Source organism: Pseudorca crassidens, chromosome 5 (genome assembly GCF_039906515.1).
Source record: "Pseudorca crassidens isolate mPseCra1 chromosome 5, mPseCra1.hap1, whole genome shotgun sequence".
Lineage (NCBI taxonomy): Eukaryota > Metazoa > Chordata > Mammalia > Artiodactyla > Delphinidae > Pseudorca > Pseudorca crassidens.
The window spans coordinates 107,063,900-107,079,950 of NC_090300.1; the positions used below are offsets into that span (position 1 = coordinate 107,063,900).

A 16,051-nucleotide genomic window follows, 5' to 3' on the forward strand; every position below is an offset into this window, starting at 1 on the left:
GCCTCAAGAAAGTGTCTCTCTCTGGTCTTGTTTCACTCCCAGAAGTGCTCTTAGTTGTTACTTGACATTTGCTAGCAATTTAGAGGGGTCTGGGGGTCAGAGGAGCATTCTCTAATGTTCTGGTGCAGATTCAGTCTTAGACAGGTGTTAACATTCCTGTGTCTCAGGGGTGTGGACTTTCCACTGTCCCCCCTCCTGCCCACCAGTAAGGGAGATATCTAATGGTCAGGACTCAAGGTGTATTCCTGCTCCTTCCCCAGGGTAAATGATTTTTTGTTGTTGTTTTGTTTTTTGCTGTTTTCATTCCCTAATCTGTAGCTGCAGTGGGACTTTGATGTGACCTAACAGCAACAAGGTTTTGCTGCCTTTCCCCTAATGCTTTAAGTCTTGCTTAGAGCAGACAAAGAATGATCTGGGTGAGACTTTGTGCCTTTCCTGCAGTTTGCTGTTCCTCTCCCCTTGGGCTTGTACTAGGAAGGAAACTTTCTCTAATCTCTTTCTCTTCTCCCAGTTTTTCTCTTGAGCACCCAGTAAGATCCTTTGAATGGGTATGAATTTCCCATGTGTTTGCAGTTTCCCTGGCTTCTATATTCTCACACCAGCCCCTACTTGGACTTTAGCATTTTGTTAAGATTTTTACCTACAATGCTTTTTACCAAATTGTATAGTGTTTGTTGTCTGCCTTGGGTAAGAGAGTACTCTCCTCCTGTTTCTCCCTCGAAGTATCTGTCTTCCTTTAGGTTTCTAGTCAGTTGTTCTGCAACCTCGGCTCTTGGTGATAGTTCAAGAAAAGTTGTACTTATATAGATAATTGGTCTTTTGTTGTTTTAAGAATGGGAACGAGTACTCTCCGCAGTTTTCTATAGTCTGATAGGAACAGGAACTCTTGCCAAACCGACCCCAGGTTTTTACCTTTACAAATAATACTTCTGGGATATCCTTGGACATTTATCCTTGTACCCTCATGTGATTAATTCTGTAGGAGAGAATCTCAGATTCTCTCCATCAAAGGTTATGCAAAGGTATAATTCCTACTCTTCAATCAGATTCTCTTCCAAAGATGATTTATCAATTTGTACTTTTACCAAGAGAAGAAAGTTTATGCTTGGGATTTGTTTCTAATTTGAGAGTTGAAAAATTAAATCTTGTAGTTCTAATTATTATCCCAGTTTCTACTGAAGTTGAATATCTCACCATATGTTTATTAGGTATTTGTGTATCTTAATTATTTTATTGGCGTCTCTGTCTTTTTGTGTTTTAGGAGTTCATTATTTGAGCTACTAACAGTTTGTATTATAAATTTAGTGTTGATTTGATATCTCTGATTTAAGAAAAAAACATATTTTAAATTTTTTATTTTCAGCCTTAAAAAGTATTGCTACAGTTTTAAGAAAGCATCTTACACTAGTGCTTTCTGTTTCCTAACATAAATTAATACGTCTTTAACTTTAGCTCTGTTCTGTATATGAAGGTATTTTTTAAAAAAAAAAGTTTAAATTGAGTTGATGACTGGACATAGGCAAAAACTAGGCCCACAATTTGTTCAAAGGACAAAAAGAAATCTCTGGAAAGAAAATGAAAATAAGAGTTTTATTGCACCTGAAAGAAATTACTTTCATAAGTAATTAGTTATTTCACAGGTAATATGAAAGTGACCTACTTTATAATTAATATTTAATGTTACATTATAATTTCTGTACATTTACATGTTCATTTTAGTTTGAGTTTGTTAATATCTTAGAGTAAATTTACTTACTTCAAAATGATTATATGCATTTTTTTTCTCTTGCGTGGGAATTAAAGGATTATAGTGAAAAATGTTATAGTATTAGATGTGGCTAAATGGAAGAACATCTTGTCAAAGGAAAATTATTTTCTCCATTCACATTCACCTTTTTAAAGCCTCCAAGTAGTATTTGGGCTATTGTTGTACATTACTTTATGTTGAATGACGAAGACTGCATTCAGATTGTAAACTAGTATTTTCAGAAATCAAACTATTTTGAAATCATATTAATTCAATAAATATTTGTTAAGGGACTGCTGAGGAAGACAGTGATGATAGAGACATGTAGAGCTTGCACTCAAGTTGGGTAGACAATTGACCTAGTAATTAAGAGAAAGAATGTTAAGTATTATGATAAGAGAATCACACAAGAGCTCCTATTAGAATTTCAAAGTTAACTATTGACTTCAGAGTATTTCTCTACCATTACACCATCCCACACCCCTATGAAATCATACTTTGCTTTCCCACTGCTCTAATCTGACCCCTATATGGAAGAGAAGTGGGGCGGGGGGTGGCAGCTATACCCAAATTTTCCCTCAGAAATAGTACAATAAATGTGTTGAACTTTCTTCTAATGTGTACTTTAAAATACAGCCACTCTGAGATTTGACCATGGGAGAATATATAAGACAGAAGGAAGAGCTATTAAAGAGCAAATGGAAAAAATCGTAGTAATCCTGAACACCACAATCCAGAATTCTGTTGTAGGAAGAAGAACAAAAGGATGAGGCTCCATCTGTGTCTCTTGCCTGCCTTGAAAACTGTTTTTCTTTTGCTCTGTTGTGCCTTGGTTATATAGATCATTGAAAAAGAGGACTAAAATCTTTAGTATCACACAAAGATGGCTTTGAGTATTGATAAGATTATACTTAATTCCTTCTGGTGCACCTTAGGAGGACATTGATCCTGCTTCTGTTTCATTGTTTAAACAGAGAATGTATCCAATCCTGAGGCTTGGCAAGTAAACGTGTCCTTGAATATTCGCCCATCGTCGGGCACCGGTGTTATGTTGGCCTTGGTTTCCAGTAACACAGTGCCCTTTGCCTTGTCCTTGGTGGACTCCGCCACTGAAGAGCTTCAGGTAACTTTAAACCTTTATGATCCTTGGTTTGTAATTTTTTTTTAATCCGTAAAATGGATAAAATTGCAGTATTTACCTCAAAGTGCTATTTTGAAAATTAAATAACTTATATAAGCTATTTGGCACAGCCTCTAGCACATCATTAAAGATTCAATAAATATTCATCATTGTTACTTTTTTGCTGGCTTATTTCCAAGGTTTGAACCAAGAAGTAAAGGGATGGGAGGGGGGAATGGCAAAGCCTATTGCATCTATAGCTCCGATTAGGCAGACTCACACAAAGGTTGCTTGGAGTCTTCTCTGAGTACCCAGAGATCTGCCCTTATTCAGAATCTTTGAAGTATCATGGGAATTTGTATGTATTAACAAAATAGAAGTGAGTCTGACTGCAATCCACTCTGAAATGTTCAGTGCCTAATTATAATGTTTTGTGTTTTCTGGCACTCTTAATCTTTTTCTCCCATAAGTAAATTAGGAAAGACTACAGAAAACTAAAACCAGTCTATTTGGCTTCCTGCTGGCAACTCTGCCTTGAAATTAGGAGAAAGCACAGGAAAAAACTCTTGGATAAAAGAAAACATGAGAGTTATCAGATCTGTATTATTCAACTTCTATTAGAGGCTAATAGTTCTGTCCTTGTGTCATCCACAGTGGGGGGATTCCATGTTACAGCAAGCAGCTTTCGTTTGTGCCGCGGTTGGCTTGGATGCTCTCTGTGGCTTTTAGAAAGAGACATATAATTGAATAATGCCTGTAGTGATCAAAAGGGATGCTATTTGCCACTTAAAGGATGGATGGGGGCAGTTTCTGATGGTTAACTGTAAGCAACCTAAAAAGATCCTGCTGAGCTTTTGTCTCCAGTGACCACAGGAGCTTGCTACATTTGAGTTTCAGCTTTTTTTTTTTTGCTTGTTTGTTTTGTTCTTTAAGCAAAATGGAAATCCTGCCTTCAACACTACATTCACACGGTAGAGGAGGTTAACAAGTGCCATGTCTTTGATATTTATTTTATCTTTTCTGTGTTTGTCTTCATGGCCACAGCCCCCTTTTTTTTTGGTGTGTCAGATTGCCTTCTTATGATCTGTGAACAACGTTTCATAACATTATTCCACATAATATCGATCATTCTGGAACATTTTCTCAGCTGACTTTTTCTGAGTTCAGGATATGCATGTGTATAACACAGTAACAGATTTCCTCAGCTAAGCTGTATTTGGGAAGTATAGGCTTCATTTAGCATTGGTATCTTGGATTCCTAAGTAAACACTTCAGACTATCTTTCTACCATCTGGGAAGCATCATAACAACCGTCTCCCTCATTTTGATTTTATTTTTTCTCTCTTTTTATATTTCCTCTACACGCCGGGAAGCTAGATGTATAGATGACTCTCAATAAGTTGAGTAATTTAGTGTATCAGCAGTTTGAAAAGTTCAGAAAAAAAAAAAAATATATATATATATAGAGAGAGAACCTTCTGGTAAATACTCTGTAACTTACTGCTGGCAATCCTGGTTTTTCTTTCTCAGAGACTTCATAAAATTTGTCCCAAGTCTACAGGATTTCTTGTGTGGCACAAATAAACCTTTCAGTCTTGCTGGCATGTGCTTACTAAAGCACTTCAAAATTTCCAAGTCTTTTCCCCAACAAAGAATGATTCAACTCCTTCCTTTTCCATATGTAGGTTTTGAAATTAGGAAGGCTCATAAACAGAAATGTATTGCTTAAGACACTACTTTAGTTCCCATTGTTGGTGAGACAATGCTGTTAGTTTATTGAATTTTTGGAACCTGCTATACATGTACATGTTAGCTAAACCTGGAGTTTTTAAAACTAATGTGTATTTTAAAATTATGATTACGATAATAGTAGTTTTTTCATTTAAATAAATTTGAAAGCTCTATCATACTTTTCCCCACCTCATTGAAATTCTGTTTTTGAATTTCACAAACTAAAGTCTCTCTTAAGCAGCATTAACGTTAGTACTTGTTATATTGAGTCTTTGCTCTGTTCTTCAGGATATCCTGGTATCTGTTGAAAATATGGTAATAGCTCGGATAGAGGCCCTAAGTCTGTGCTCTAATCAACAATCCCTTCTGGAAATCAGAGTCAACAGAAACAATTTGGAGCTGTTGACTCAAAATAGAAAAGACAGCTTCCACTCTGAAGACTTTCAAAGACAATTTGCCATCTTGAACAAAGCAATGAAAGAAACAGTGGCCACTTACTTGGGTGGCCTTCCAGGTATCTTCTTACTTTTTCTTCAGTTTTAAAAAGTATATTTTTAATGAAATTGATAGTATTTTAAATATGTAATTGTAGTAAAACAGCATCTATCTATCTATCTATCTATATATATATATATACAGCGTATGTAGTTAGAGTAAAGGGGCATCAGAAGGGAAGAGAAAATTCCAGTATCCATTATTCTTTTTCTGGGGGTTTGCATGAACATTTTATTGGTACATTTTTATTTAATTTATTAATGGTAAACTGAAACTAACCAAGCTTGGCTGCATTTGACTATCCTAGCCAGAAATGATTTATTAGTTCATTTTATCCTCACAGTTATCTTCTGAGTTTAATATTTATTCTTCAATTCAACCAACCATCAGTCACCCAATATTATTAAGAACCTATGTCTCAGGCAGTAGGGACACAGCAATAAACAAATGGATATGATCCCTCCTCTTAAGACCTTTACAATCTAGCGGCAGAGGTACATATTAAACAAGTGATTAGGAAAATATAAAAAAAAGATTTCATAACTTCTATGAAAAAAAAGTAGGGGTTACTATTAGAGCCTGAAAATGAGGCTTGATCTGGTTATGGGGGCCAGGAACAAGCTCTCTGAAGAAGGCAATAAGATACAAATCTGATATTTGAAGGATTAAATGAAGTTAACCAGGTGATGAGGGTGGAGACTGGAACTAGTATGCAGGTAAAAGTGTCCATGGCAAAATGAAAAGGGGTTGACATGCTTGAGGAATACATAGAAGACCAGTATGGTGAGAGCACATTGGGCAAGGAGGATGGTACTGCAAGAGGAGGCTGTGAAATGGGTGGGTGGGTGGGAGGTTTGTAGACCTGGTTCATGGTCATGCATCTTATTATTAGAGCCTTGAGAATCATTAACAAGTTTTAGACAAGGAAGTGGTCTATCAATAATGAAGTTTAAAAGAATTTCCCTGCATAATGGATGGAGATGGACAGGTGGGAGACAAAAGTGGATGAGATGAGTTGGGGGCTACTGAAGTAGTTCAGATGGAGAAGCAGTAATAATAACAGTAGTGACAACGATACTGCCATCGTTCATATTTAGTGCATAATAAACAGTCTGGGCATTGTTCAGAGTGCTTCAATTGTATCAACCCATTTGATATTTAAAGTAGTCGTGTGAGGTAGGTACTATTGTTATCTCCATTTTGCAGATGAGGAAGCTGGGGAAGCTGCTGGACTAGGGTGATGGCGGTGGAGATACTATACAGTGAATAGATTGGAGATGTATGTGAGAAACAAAGTTAATAGAAATTAATGTTTGAAAGAAGCTCTTAGGTATTTGGCATGAGCAGTTGCATGGGTGAAGATTCCATTTACCAAGATGGGGAAAACTGGAGGAGAAATAGTTAATATTGGAAAACATAAAATTGCCATCAACACTTTTCTTTAAATGACAAAAAAATTGAGGCAGAAAGTTTTTTAGAAGCATTTTCAAATACCATTTGCATGCTATTCTCATGGGGAGAATTCTGAGTTTGATGTCTAGACTTCTAGTAACCTTCATTAAGTTACTTTAACTGCTCAGTGTGTTCATTTCCCATATATGGAAATTTTATCTGGGTTTGGGGGGAATAGAAGTAAATAGGCTGTAGGAAAATTCCTTGGCGGTCCAGTGGTTAGGATTCGGTGCTTTCATTGCCATGGCCCGGGTTCAGTCCCTGGTCGGCGAACTGAAATCCTGCCAGCCATGCGGCATGGCCAAGATATACAAAAAGAAAAAAGAAGTAAATAGGCTGCAAAAGTTATAAATCAATGGATTGATAGATCCATGGATAGATATAGATACATAGTTACATTAACATGATTAATTATTAGGAAGTAAAATTACAGTTCAAATGAATGAATTCTGCATTGAAATCTACCTACTACCTTATTCACAAATTAGTTGAATGCAATTTTAGGAAATCAAACAAACAATGAAAGAGTTCAAAAGAAGTGAAAATATCAGAATTTCAGTGGTTCCAGGACTTTGGCAACAGCACTGAGAACAGCAAGATGTGTTTAGAAAAAGAGTGAGGAAAAATTGAGGAGAACTGGAAATTGAGACATTGAGAGTGTGAACTATGGGATGGGTAAATTGATTGTTATGCAAAATAGACGTGTTAAATTGCATGTTATGAATTGAAAATCAGGGGAAATAGATGATTCTGAGGATATTTATAACAGTGGTATAACCTATGATAGTCAGCCAGACTTGAAAGGTTTTCTTAAAAAATGCTATGAGCCCATAGAAAAGTATGGACTTATTCACTACATTGGCAAGTTAGAAGTGGGACATTTGAAGTATATATATATTTTTTTTGCATAAGACACTGAGGAGGAAGAATAAGGGCTGAAGAATATCCATTGGGATTAAAATTTATGGAGATGAGGTGCCAAAAAAAGAGGAAGCAAGTAGAGAGATGGATGTTTTGAAGATGAACCACAGTTCTTAGGAATCCAAGGGTGTCGCCTAAGTATTAAGTTTGATAAGGAGAGTAAAGTGTAGAGAGGCCTAGAGGCCCTATTTACTGAAGTATTATTAAAACTGTTATTTTTCAGAACACCAAACATTACATAAAAGTGAATTCCCTATCACGACCTGCTATCATATGCTCAGCAAGACACTATTTCGTTGGAAAATATAGAATTCCAGCAAAAATAAAAGAGATATATTTATTGTGGCATTTAAAAAAGATTTCCAAGTAACTATAATTTTGAGTTGAAAAAATGACTTAATAATGCTTAAACTATTGCTCAGATTTAAAGAGGAAATAATAAAGTAGAACATCACAAGGAAGAATACGCTATTTTCTACTCTTTTTAAAGTATGTTTCTTTAAGGTTTGGCTGGAACTGTTTACGCAATCAGAGGAACTCATGCTATGCTGAATTCAGTGCCAAGCACAATACCTGTGTACAGGAGTCACTTAATATGAATTTATTGAACAGAATTACATTATTAACTTTTCCTTTAGGATTAGATTTTGGTTGGAAATGGGCAGTCTGAATAATTCCTCTAACTATAAGCAAGTAAGATGCTAATCCTGGGCTAATATTTTAATATTCTGTTTTTACAGATGTTCCATTCAGTGCCACACCAGTGAATGCCTTTTATAATGGCTGTATGGAAGTGAACATTAATGGTGTACAGTTGGATCTGGATGAAGCCATTTCTAAACATAATGATATTAGAGCTCACTCGTGTCCATCAGTTTGGAAAAAGACAAAGAATACTTAAGGCATCTTTTCTCTGCTGATAATATCTTTTTCCAGTGTGTAATTATACTTATGTTTCAATAATAGCTGAAGGGTTTTACCTGTGATGTGCAGACCTTGATTATTTCGTGGTACTTCAACCTGGAATTTTAAAAAGGTCCTTTTTCAAGAAAACAAGATTCTCTTGTGATACAAATTGCATTAAAAAAATTCTTCTGTTCTGTCTAGAGATTAAATAATGAAACCTATAAAAATTTTTAATTTGAATTTTTTGCTACAAATGACATTTCTTCATTTTTACGTTTGTAAAATTTAATTTTATCATCATGAACTAGTGTTTAAATATCTTTTTTTGTGTGTTGGGGGGGAAGGCAAGGAAGTTAAACCTTTGTTGGAATCCAAACAAAAGTACACGTGACTAAATACCACTGTTACCAGTCCCTCCCAAGTCGGTCCCCAATAAAGGACCTTCTGCCTGGTGTAGCTTGAACCAATAGAAGGAGACTGAGCTGGGTTCAGAAGCAAAGGAAAGCTTTGTTCTCTGATGAGAGAATGGAAAGGTGGGAGCTCCCGCTCTAGAGCACACGCAGCACACTCTCTCCCGACAGGCCGTGGGCGGGGCTGCTTTACAAGGATCTCAGCAGGAGGGGGTGGGGTTCTCCCCGGGGCGGCACAGCTGTGCTGCTCACGCTCCAGATCGCAGTGCCTGGCGCAGCATCTCTGCACGTGGCCTGCCGCCGCCATCTTGAACTGAGGGTCCTGCTCGGCGCTTCTGCACATGGGTCCCTAAACTAAGGTGTTGGCACGGTTGTTTCTTAGGAGGAACTCTGGTCTGAAGGGCAGGTGTGAGGCCTCAGCATGCGGCCCCCTGTGAACAAGTGAAACTTGACTTGAGCACAAAGGAAAAGAAAAAGGTTAGACTTTATTTTATTACCGAGAAATTGTTAATGGGCTTTGCTGGTGACACTATTGATCAGAGCAGATACTTTTTTGTTTTCGTTTTTTCCTCATGAAGGCAGAAGAGACATTGGCTTATTAAGTATGAATCAAGTGGAAGCCCTTAAAGCTTTAGTCCAAAACAGTCCCTCAGGGGAACCAGCTAAGACTTCATCTTTCTTTCACCTGGTTTCACATTTGAACCAGTAGCTTTACTGAATTAGAAAATAAGTGGGACAAATTTTCATGAGAGCAACACATGAATCTTACTGTTTAGTAATTGGATTTTATGAGGATGAGATTCTAGATTGTGTTAGAATGCGTGTAGAAACCTGGGATGGGTACTTTCCTTAAATTTGGTTGTGTGGGTCACACAAGCTATAGATTAGAAAAGGCAGAACCTAAGGATGGAAAGAATGAATGAGAGAATGAGTAATGTGGATGTTCATAGTTTTTCCTGAATCAAACTTCAGTTGCCATAGTTAGTTCCTAGAATGTGATTGTTGAAGAACAAAAGGAACTATGAAAACTAGAACAGATTTTAATGAGAGGATAACCACAGAGGGACACAGTTAATATTGTGTCTTTGTAATATCATATCTTTAAAGTAAGGAGGTAAGATTGCTAGGTACTTGCTGGTAATGCATTTCAGGTGGAAGTTTTAGCCCTCTCAAACCTTCCATTCACATTAGGTATGTAGCAGATGCTTCACTGACAGTTTTAGAAAATAAACCTTTTTCCACTATAGATATTTTACATCATGTAAAACATAATTAATTGCTGATATTTTTAAAACTTATATAAATAATATCTCTTTTCTATCGCGTCTTTGAACAGAACATAAAATTACAAAAATATACATGCAACTCTTCATGCAGCACAGTAGTTTTTTAGGAAAGACAAAGTTCAACTATTTGATTAATAGTTATGGTTGAGTTGTAGACTGATGCTCAGAAAGAGAAGAAAAGCAAAAGTAACATGTATTGAGTGTTTGACATGTGCCAGAAATTGTGCTAGATAATCTTCTTTTTTTTTTTTTGCGGTACACGGGCCTCTCACTGTTGTGGCCCCTCCCGCTGCGGAGCACAGGCTCCGGACGCACAGGCTCAGCGGCCATGGCTCACGGGCCCAGCTGCTCCGCGGCCTGTGGGATCTTCCCGGACCGGGGCACGAACCCGTGTCCCCTGCATCGGCAGGCGGACTCTCAACCACCGTGTCACCAGGGAAGCCCTAGATAATCTTATTGGATGTAGCTTCTCTCCTGATAACCATCATGGACTGTGGTTGATGAATTTCAGCAAGCAACTATTGATAATTACAGTGGTGTAAAAAAGCAAGGAAGTAGTAAAACTGAAAGTAAATGAAAAATTTAAAAAAGGAAGAAAGGGAAAAATGAATTTTCTTTGGGGAGGAGTTCTCTGATTCTCATTTAATTATGCCCAGATACAAGGGTAGCTATGGAGATCAATTTCACATTTCCCATGAAAAACAGAGACTTTCCAACATGGAGTGATCTTCATAGAGGCTCCAGAGACTCATTTATAAACTATATCTATCTTGAGATGCACTTACATATGACTTAGAAAGAGAAGGGGTCTAGATCTTTGATCTTGATCTTTGCCAAGATATACCGATTCCTACTTTTAAAGAGTAGTAGAGAACAGTGGTTTCATGAAGGCCAAACAGGATATTTGGTGCTATTTGAGCTTTGCGTCATGAAAAAAATCTAAGTGACAGGGTCATTGCAGACTTCCCCTAGACCTTACCATTTGCAGAGATGGGTTACGTATTAGTGAAAATAATGGTTAATTTGTGAGAACAGAGTTATTCACCTCATTCTCCTGTTGGAAATCGTACTTGCAGTCTCAGTCACCATATGTGAGTCTTACAGAGTATTTCCAATTTTCTTTTCATTCTGGAACTGGTATTATTGCTGGAGAGAAGACTTTTTTTGTATGTCTGTTTAATAATTGCCTTTATTTCTTTTGGAAATCCCTTAGGCCTTTAATCTCTATGGTCAGTATAGAAGAAGACTGTGATATTTAAAATAATTTCACTTCAGATGTCTTGATATTGCTATTAATAACATGAGCTTGGGAGAAGACAGGGACTCTGGAACCTCTAGGGACAAGTGTGATAAATTTCTAATTCGTCCAGCAACAAATATTCATCGAGCACCTACTCTGTGCATGTGGAGTCAAAGGTAGTAAAATGTCTGATGAGCTAAGTTCAACTGAATAGGAAGTGATAATACTCAATTAGGCCCATGGTAGACCTCAAACTCCTGTTCCTTGGAGTTACAAAGCTGGTCCTTTTTAGGTCATCCTCAGAAATTGAAGCAATAAAACTTAATCATTGCTCCTATATAGGAGTAGTTTGTTTTTTACAAATGAGACTGAATTGACAGTAATCTTGCACATGAGTTACTTGCTATACCAGGCTTCAAGATTTAACAGAGAACTTTTATTTGAAAATTGGATCTTCTCCTGTAGAAGAGGCATTGGTCAGAGGTTCGTCCAGTGATGTGCTTGGGTCCAGTCCCAGCCCATGGCTATCTTGTGTTCATGTTTACAGAGTGTGAATGTGAGGGGCAGTTACATGGGAGGCACTCTATGAGGCTTTCTGGTACATATTAATATAAACAATGCAAGGCCAGATTACCAAAGCAGATTGAACCAAGATATGTGAAGCTAAGAGGGTCAGAAATAGAGGGGAACTGAGCTTAGAGAGGTTTGAAACAAGTAGCAGAGCACTGAGGCTGTGAGGTGTTTCCTGAACCACAGTCAAACACTTCTGCAGTACTCTGGACCTGCCATGGTTTAGCAATTGGCTTGTGGATAAGAACAGCATCCAGTGGACTTACAGACTCATTTTTTGCTAACCTACTTCCCACAAGAAGCCCTCTCCAAAAATAACCCTAATTCTATGAGAGAAATAATATGATAAAATTTGCAGTTTACTAGTGAGACATTCTCTTTCTTGTTCAAGTTTCAAATGGTGGAATCTGAAATCTCATTCTGTAACTAGTCTCCAGATGGAAAAACCACTTGCTTAACTCTGATGTTTCTCTAAATTGGTTTGAAGAGAAGGAAGATTGGGACAATATCTAGCTGACATAAGAAGGATCTAACATTATTATCTGGAGTTCACGAATAATAAATATAAAATAATAATATTTATATAAATAATAAATATAAATGTAATAAATATAAAAATGTAATTAAACAAAGCATATTGAACACTGGGACTGAGGCTGGAGCCTTCAGAGATGAGTATCTTCATGAGCCAACTTGGCATGTACAAGGTAGCCACAGAAATTAAGAGCTGGGTATAGAAAATAGCACAGTCTTAGACTTCTTTGTATATGTAGCAAGTTGTCAGGGTAATATTCAAACCCAGGATGTCTGGCTCAAGAGTCCACGGCCAAATTCAAAACTTTATAGTGCACCTGTATTCTTACTAGTTATCCCATCATTTAGTAAATGTTATATTGTTGGTGTGAACAAATTCTGTCTCCAGCTCTACATACAACCTGGTGTCTCATTGAGTATTAGCTGACAATATTATCAACTTAATGGTTTTGAGACAAATGTGTATTATTTAATTCAATTAAGCAAATGCTGATAATGATTCTGAAAACTTACATGCAGTGGGCCCTCTGTATCTGTAGGTTCTGCATAGGCAGATTCAATCGGCCAAGGATGGAAAATATCCAGGAAAAAATAATTCCAGAAAGCTCCAAAAAGCAAAACTTGAATTTGCCACACTTTGGCAACTATTTACATAGTATTTACATTGTATTAGGTACTACAAGTACTCTAGAGGTTATTTAAAGTATACAGGAAGGTGTGCATAGGTTATATGCAAATATGAAACCATTTTATATAAGAGACTTGAGCATCCTTGGATTTTGGTATCCTTGGGGAGCTTCTAGAGCCAGTCTTCCTTGGATACCAAGGAACTACTGTAATTAGAACTCTGGGCTAGATACTGTCCTAGGAAAACAATGGAGAAAGTGCCCTACTCCTGTTGTCAATATATTCACAGTCTAGGGGATAGCAGACAAATGGAGAAGTGATTCAGATATGGACCCAGGTTTGGCAAGAGCTTCAACAAACAAGCATTTGCAGGGGGTTATGGGGAGGAAGAAATGAATTTCAAATGGAAATCTAGTAAGGTGCTATTTTGAATTAGGCCCAATAAGATAGATATGAATTTCCATTAGTTTCTCTGCTTCCAAGTCCTGTTCTCCACAATGTTTTCAGATGATCTGTCACACAGAGATCTTATTTCACTATAATCCTCAAAACCTCTTTTGTTTCCTTATCAGTCATTGCTTGAAGTACATATATTTAATCCTAGCTTTCAAGGGCTTTCATCTTTAAACCAGTGGATCTCAACCCAAATGCTTATTAGATTCACTGGCCCCATCCCAGACAACTAAATCTGATGATTCCCCTGGTTAGCCAGAGTAACAAGCCACAGATCCAGGCTCCTAGTACCTCTCTAACCTCATGAACCCTTCTCCCCATTCTTTTGTCACCTGTGTGCGTGTGAATGTGTACACACACACACGCGCGTGCAAGCACGTGCACACAAACATAAAGCAAAAAAATGAGTTTGAAATAGGGACAGGAGAAAAGGATAGAGAGGAATAGGGGTATGTATGTGTGTATGTGCACAAAGCCAGTAGGAGAGAAAAAGACAATGAAGAAAAGAGAAAATGAGAGAAGGTAAGGATACAAAAACAGAGTCAGTGAAACATTTGGTAAGATACAAAATAAAGAATAAAGGAGAGGAAAGAGAGGAAGCAAAGAATACAAAAGATGCTGGGTGAAGAAGGTAAGGTAGAGATAGAGAAAAAAATACAAAAAGAAGTATCTACTTTTCTGTAGACACTTAAATAAAAGTAGGCAGTGACAAGTTGAGATCTACAAAGAGATTAAAGAGAGACAGAGATAATGAAGTAGCAATAGAAATTTGAAAGAAAAAGGTGAAAGAAGAAAAGGTGAGAGAAGAACGAACGGAGAGAGGAAAGAGAAACAGAGAAGAAAAGACCAGGTTAAATACAGAAAGAGAAAAAAATTAGGTTGAGCAAAGGAAGATGAGCCAAGCATCCAGAAAGGAGAGACAGAAAGAAAGAACAAATTACAAAGGGAATGAAAGAGGGAAGGAGTGCCAGAAGCAAAAACAAGAAAGAGAGGCAGACATAGAGATAAATAAAAAGATGAGTATGTCTGAGAAAACAAAGCAGGAAATGAGGAAAATGATAAAAATTAAAAGGGAAACAAGTTAAAGAAATGAGAAAGGAAAGTTATAGAAAAGAGAGACATAGAGACAAAGAAAGAATAAGAGATAGAAAAACACAGAATGAGGCAGGAAGAAGAAGAGGCTGCTCAGCTAGTTCATCCAAGGTGAGGATGGCAACCATAACTTGGTGTGGAGATGATGTTCCGTGCCCTGGAGTTGGAGCTCTTGGCCAAGTAGCTGCTAGAGAGTGTACACCCCAAAGTGTCCCCAAAATCTGTCATCAGTAATCCTCTGTAGAAGTAGATAGGGGAGATGATCTTCTGACATTCTGCCAGGAATGGGGCTGTCAGTCAACTCTGTTCCCTGTAGCAGGTTCTCTTGAACGTGGTCTAAACAGCACACTTCTGTGTCTGCCACAGTCAGCTCTGACTGTTAGAAAGCTCTTTATATTAAACAAAAATCAGACTCTCTATACTTAACACTAAATGCTCCACTGCTACTGACATAAACGAGTTAGGACCCCATTGGTTGCAAATAACAGACTCAACTGGAATTAACTTAAGCAAAAAGAGAGTTTTTTGAAAGGTATTTGGTTAACTTATGGAATTCAAGGGATGAAAGACTATTCCTGGAGCTTGGATTGCTATAGTGAACTAAGGAAATTTCCTCAGTGTTGTTTCTCTTCGCTGTTTCTCTCTGAGCAGCTACATTTTGCTCTAACAATACCTACTGGTGTCTTCAGTTCTTCAGTTACATTATGGAACATGGCTGCCAACTGCTTCTGAATTTACATGTTCAAGTCACATACAGCTCAGACGTGGCAGAGTAATAATCATTATTACCTTTCAGTCACAGTTTCAGAATTCCAAGGGAAAGATCTGATTGGCTCAGCCTGGGTTAGGTGCTCAATACCAAACCAATCAAAGGTGTGAAGGCAAAGTGAGCTTACATTAAACTAGTGGTTCTCAAATTTGGCTGCATAGTGAAATCACCTGTGGACCTTTAAACACACTGACCACTCACCTCCTCTCCACCACCCCTACCCCCAGCCTCTAGACTCCAGCCTTCAGCCTCCAGGCTCCAGCCCAGGATTCTCTTTTAACTGGTTTTGTGTGCAGTCTGGGCAATAGAGAGTTTTAAGACCCTACGGGTGATTCTAAGATGCATCACAGAAATCTGCATCTCCCATGAAGCAAGGTGGGTGGGATGGGGATGAGAGTCCAGGCAACCTCAGAGAAGAGGTCCTGGCAACCCCTTGTAGATGCCCACTATGAAATAAAATTTCCTGTTGTTTTTCAGGAGTGTTCTTATTTAAGTCATTCAGTAAAAGCTATATTGCTAAAACCCACTTTTAAAGTGTCTTATTTTGCCATGTTTTTGATAAAAAGATTTTATGAAAAACATACCCAAAATTCCCCCTTCTACCATAGGAAAAGTAACTTATTCTAGTATGTAATATACCTTTTATACCTTATGAAAAATAATGGTTGTATTAAAAAAACTCACATTAAGTATACTTT

The 16,051-nt window shown here is 37.5% G+C and overlaps 1 protein-coding gene across 1 annotated transcript in view; it reads left to right on the top strand.

Moving 5' to 3' along the window:
• The window catches only part of PROS1 (protein S), a 56,480-nt gene extending 47,868 nt beyond the window's left edge, over window positions 1-8,612 (top strand). The window contains exons 13-15 of the mRNA XM_067739176.1: window positions 2,722-2,870; window positions 4,887-5,112; window positions 8,207-8,612. Coding sequence (XP_067595277.1) covers window positions 2,722-2,870; window positions 4,887-5,112; window positions 8,207-8,367 — 536 coding nt within the window. The 3' untranslated portion in view covers window positions 8,368-8,612. The remainder of the gene's footprint in view (window positions 1-2,721; window positions 2,871-4,886; window positions 5,113-8,206) is intronic.
• The last annotated feature ends 7,439 nt before the right edge of the window (window positions 8,613-16,051 follow it).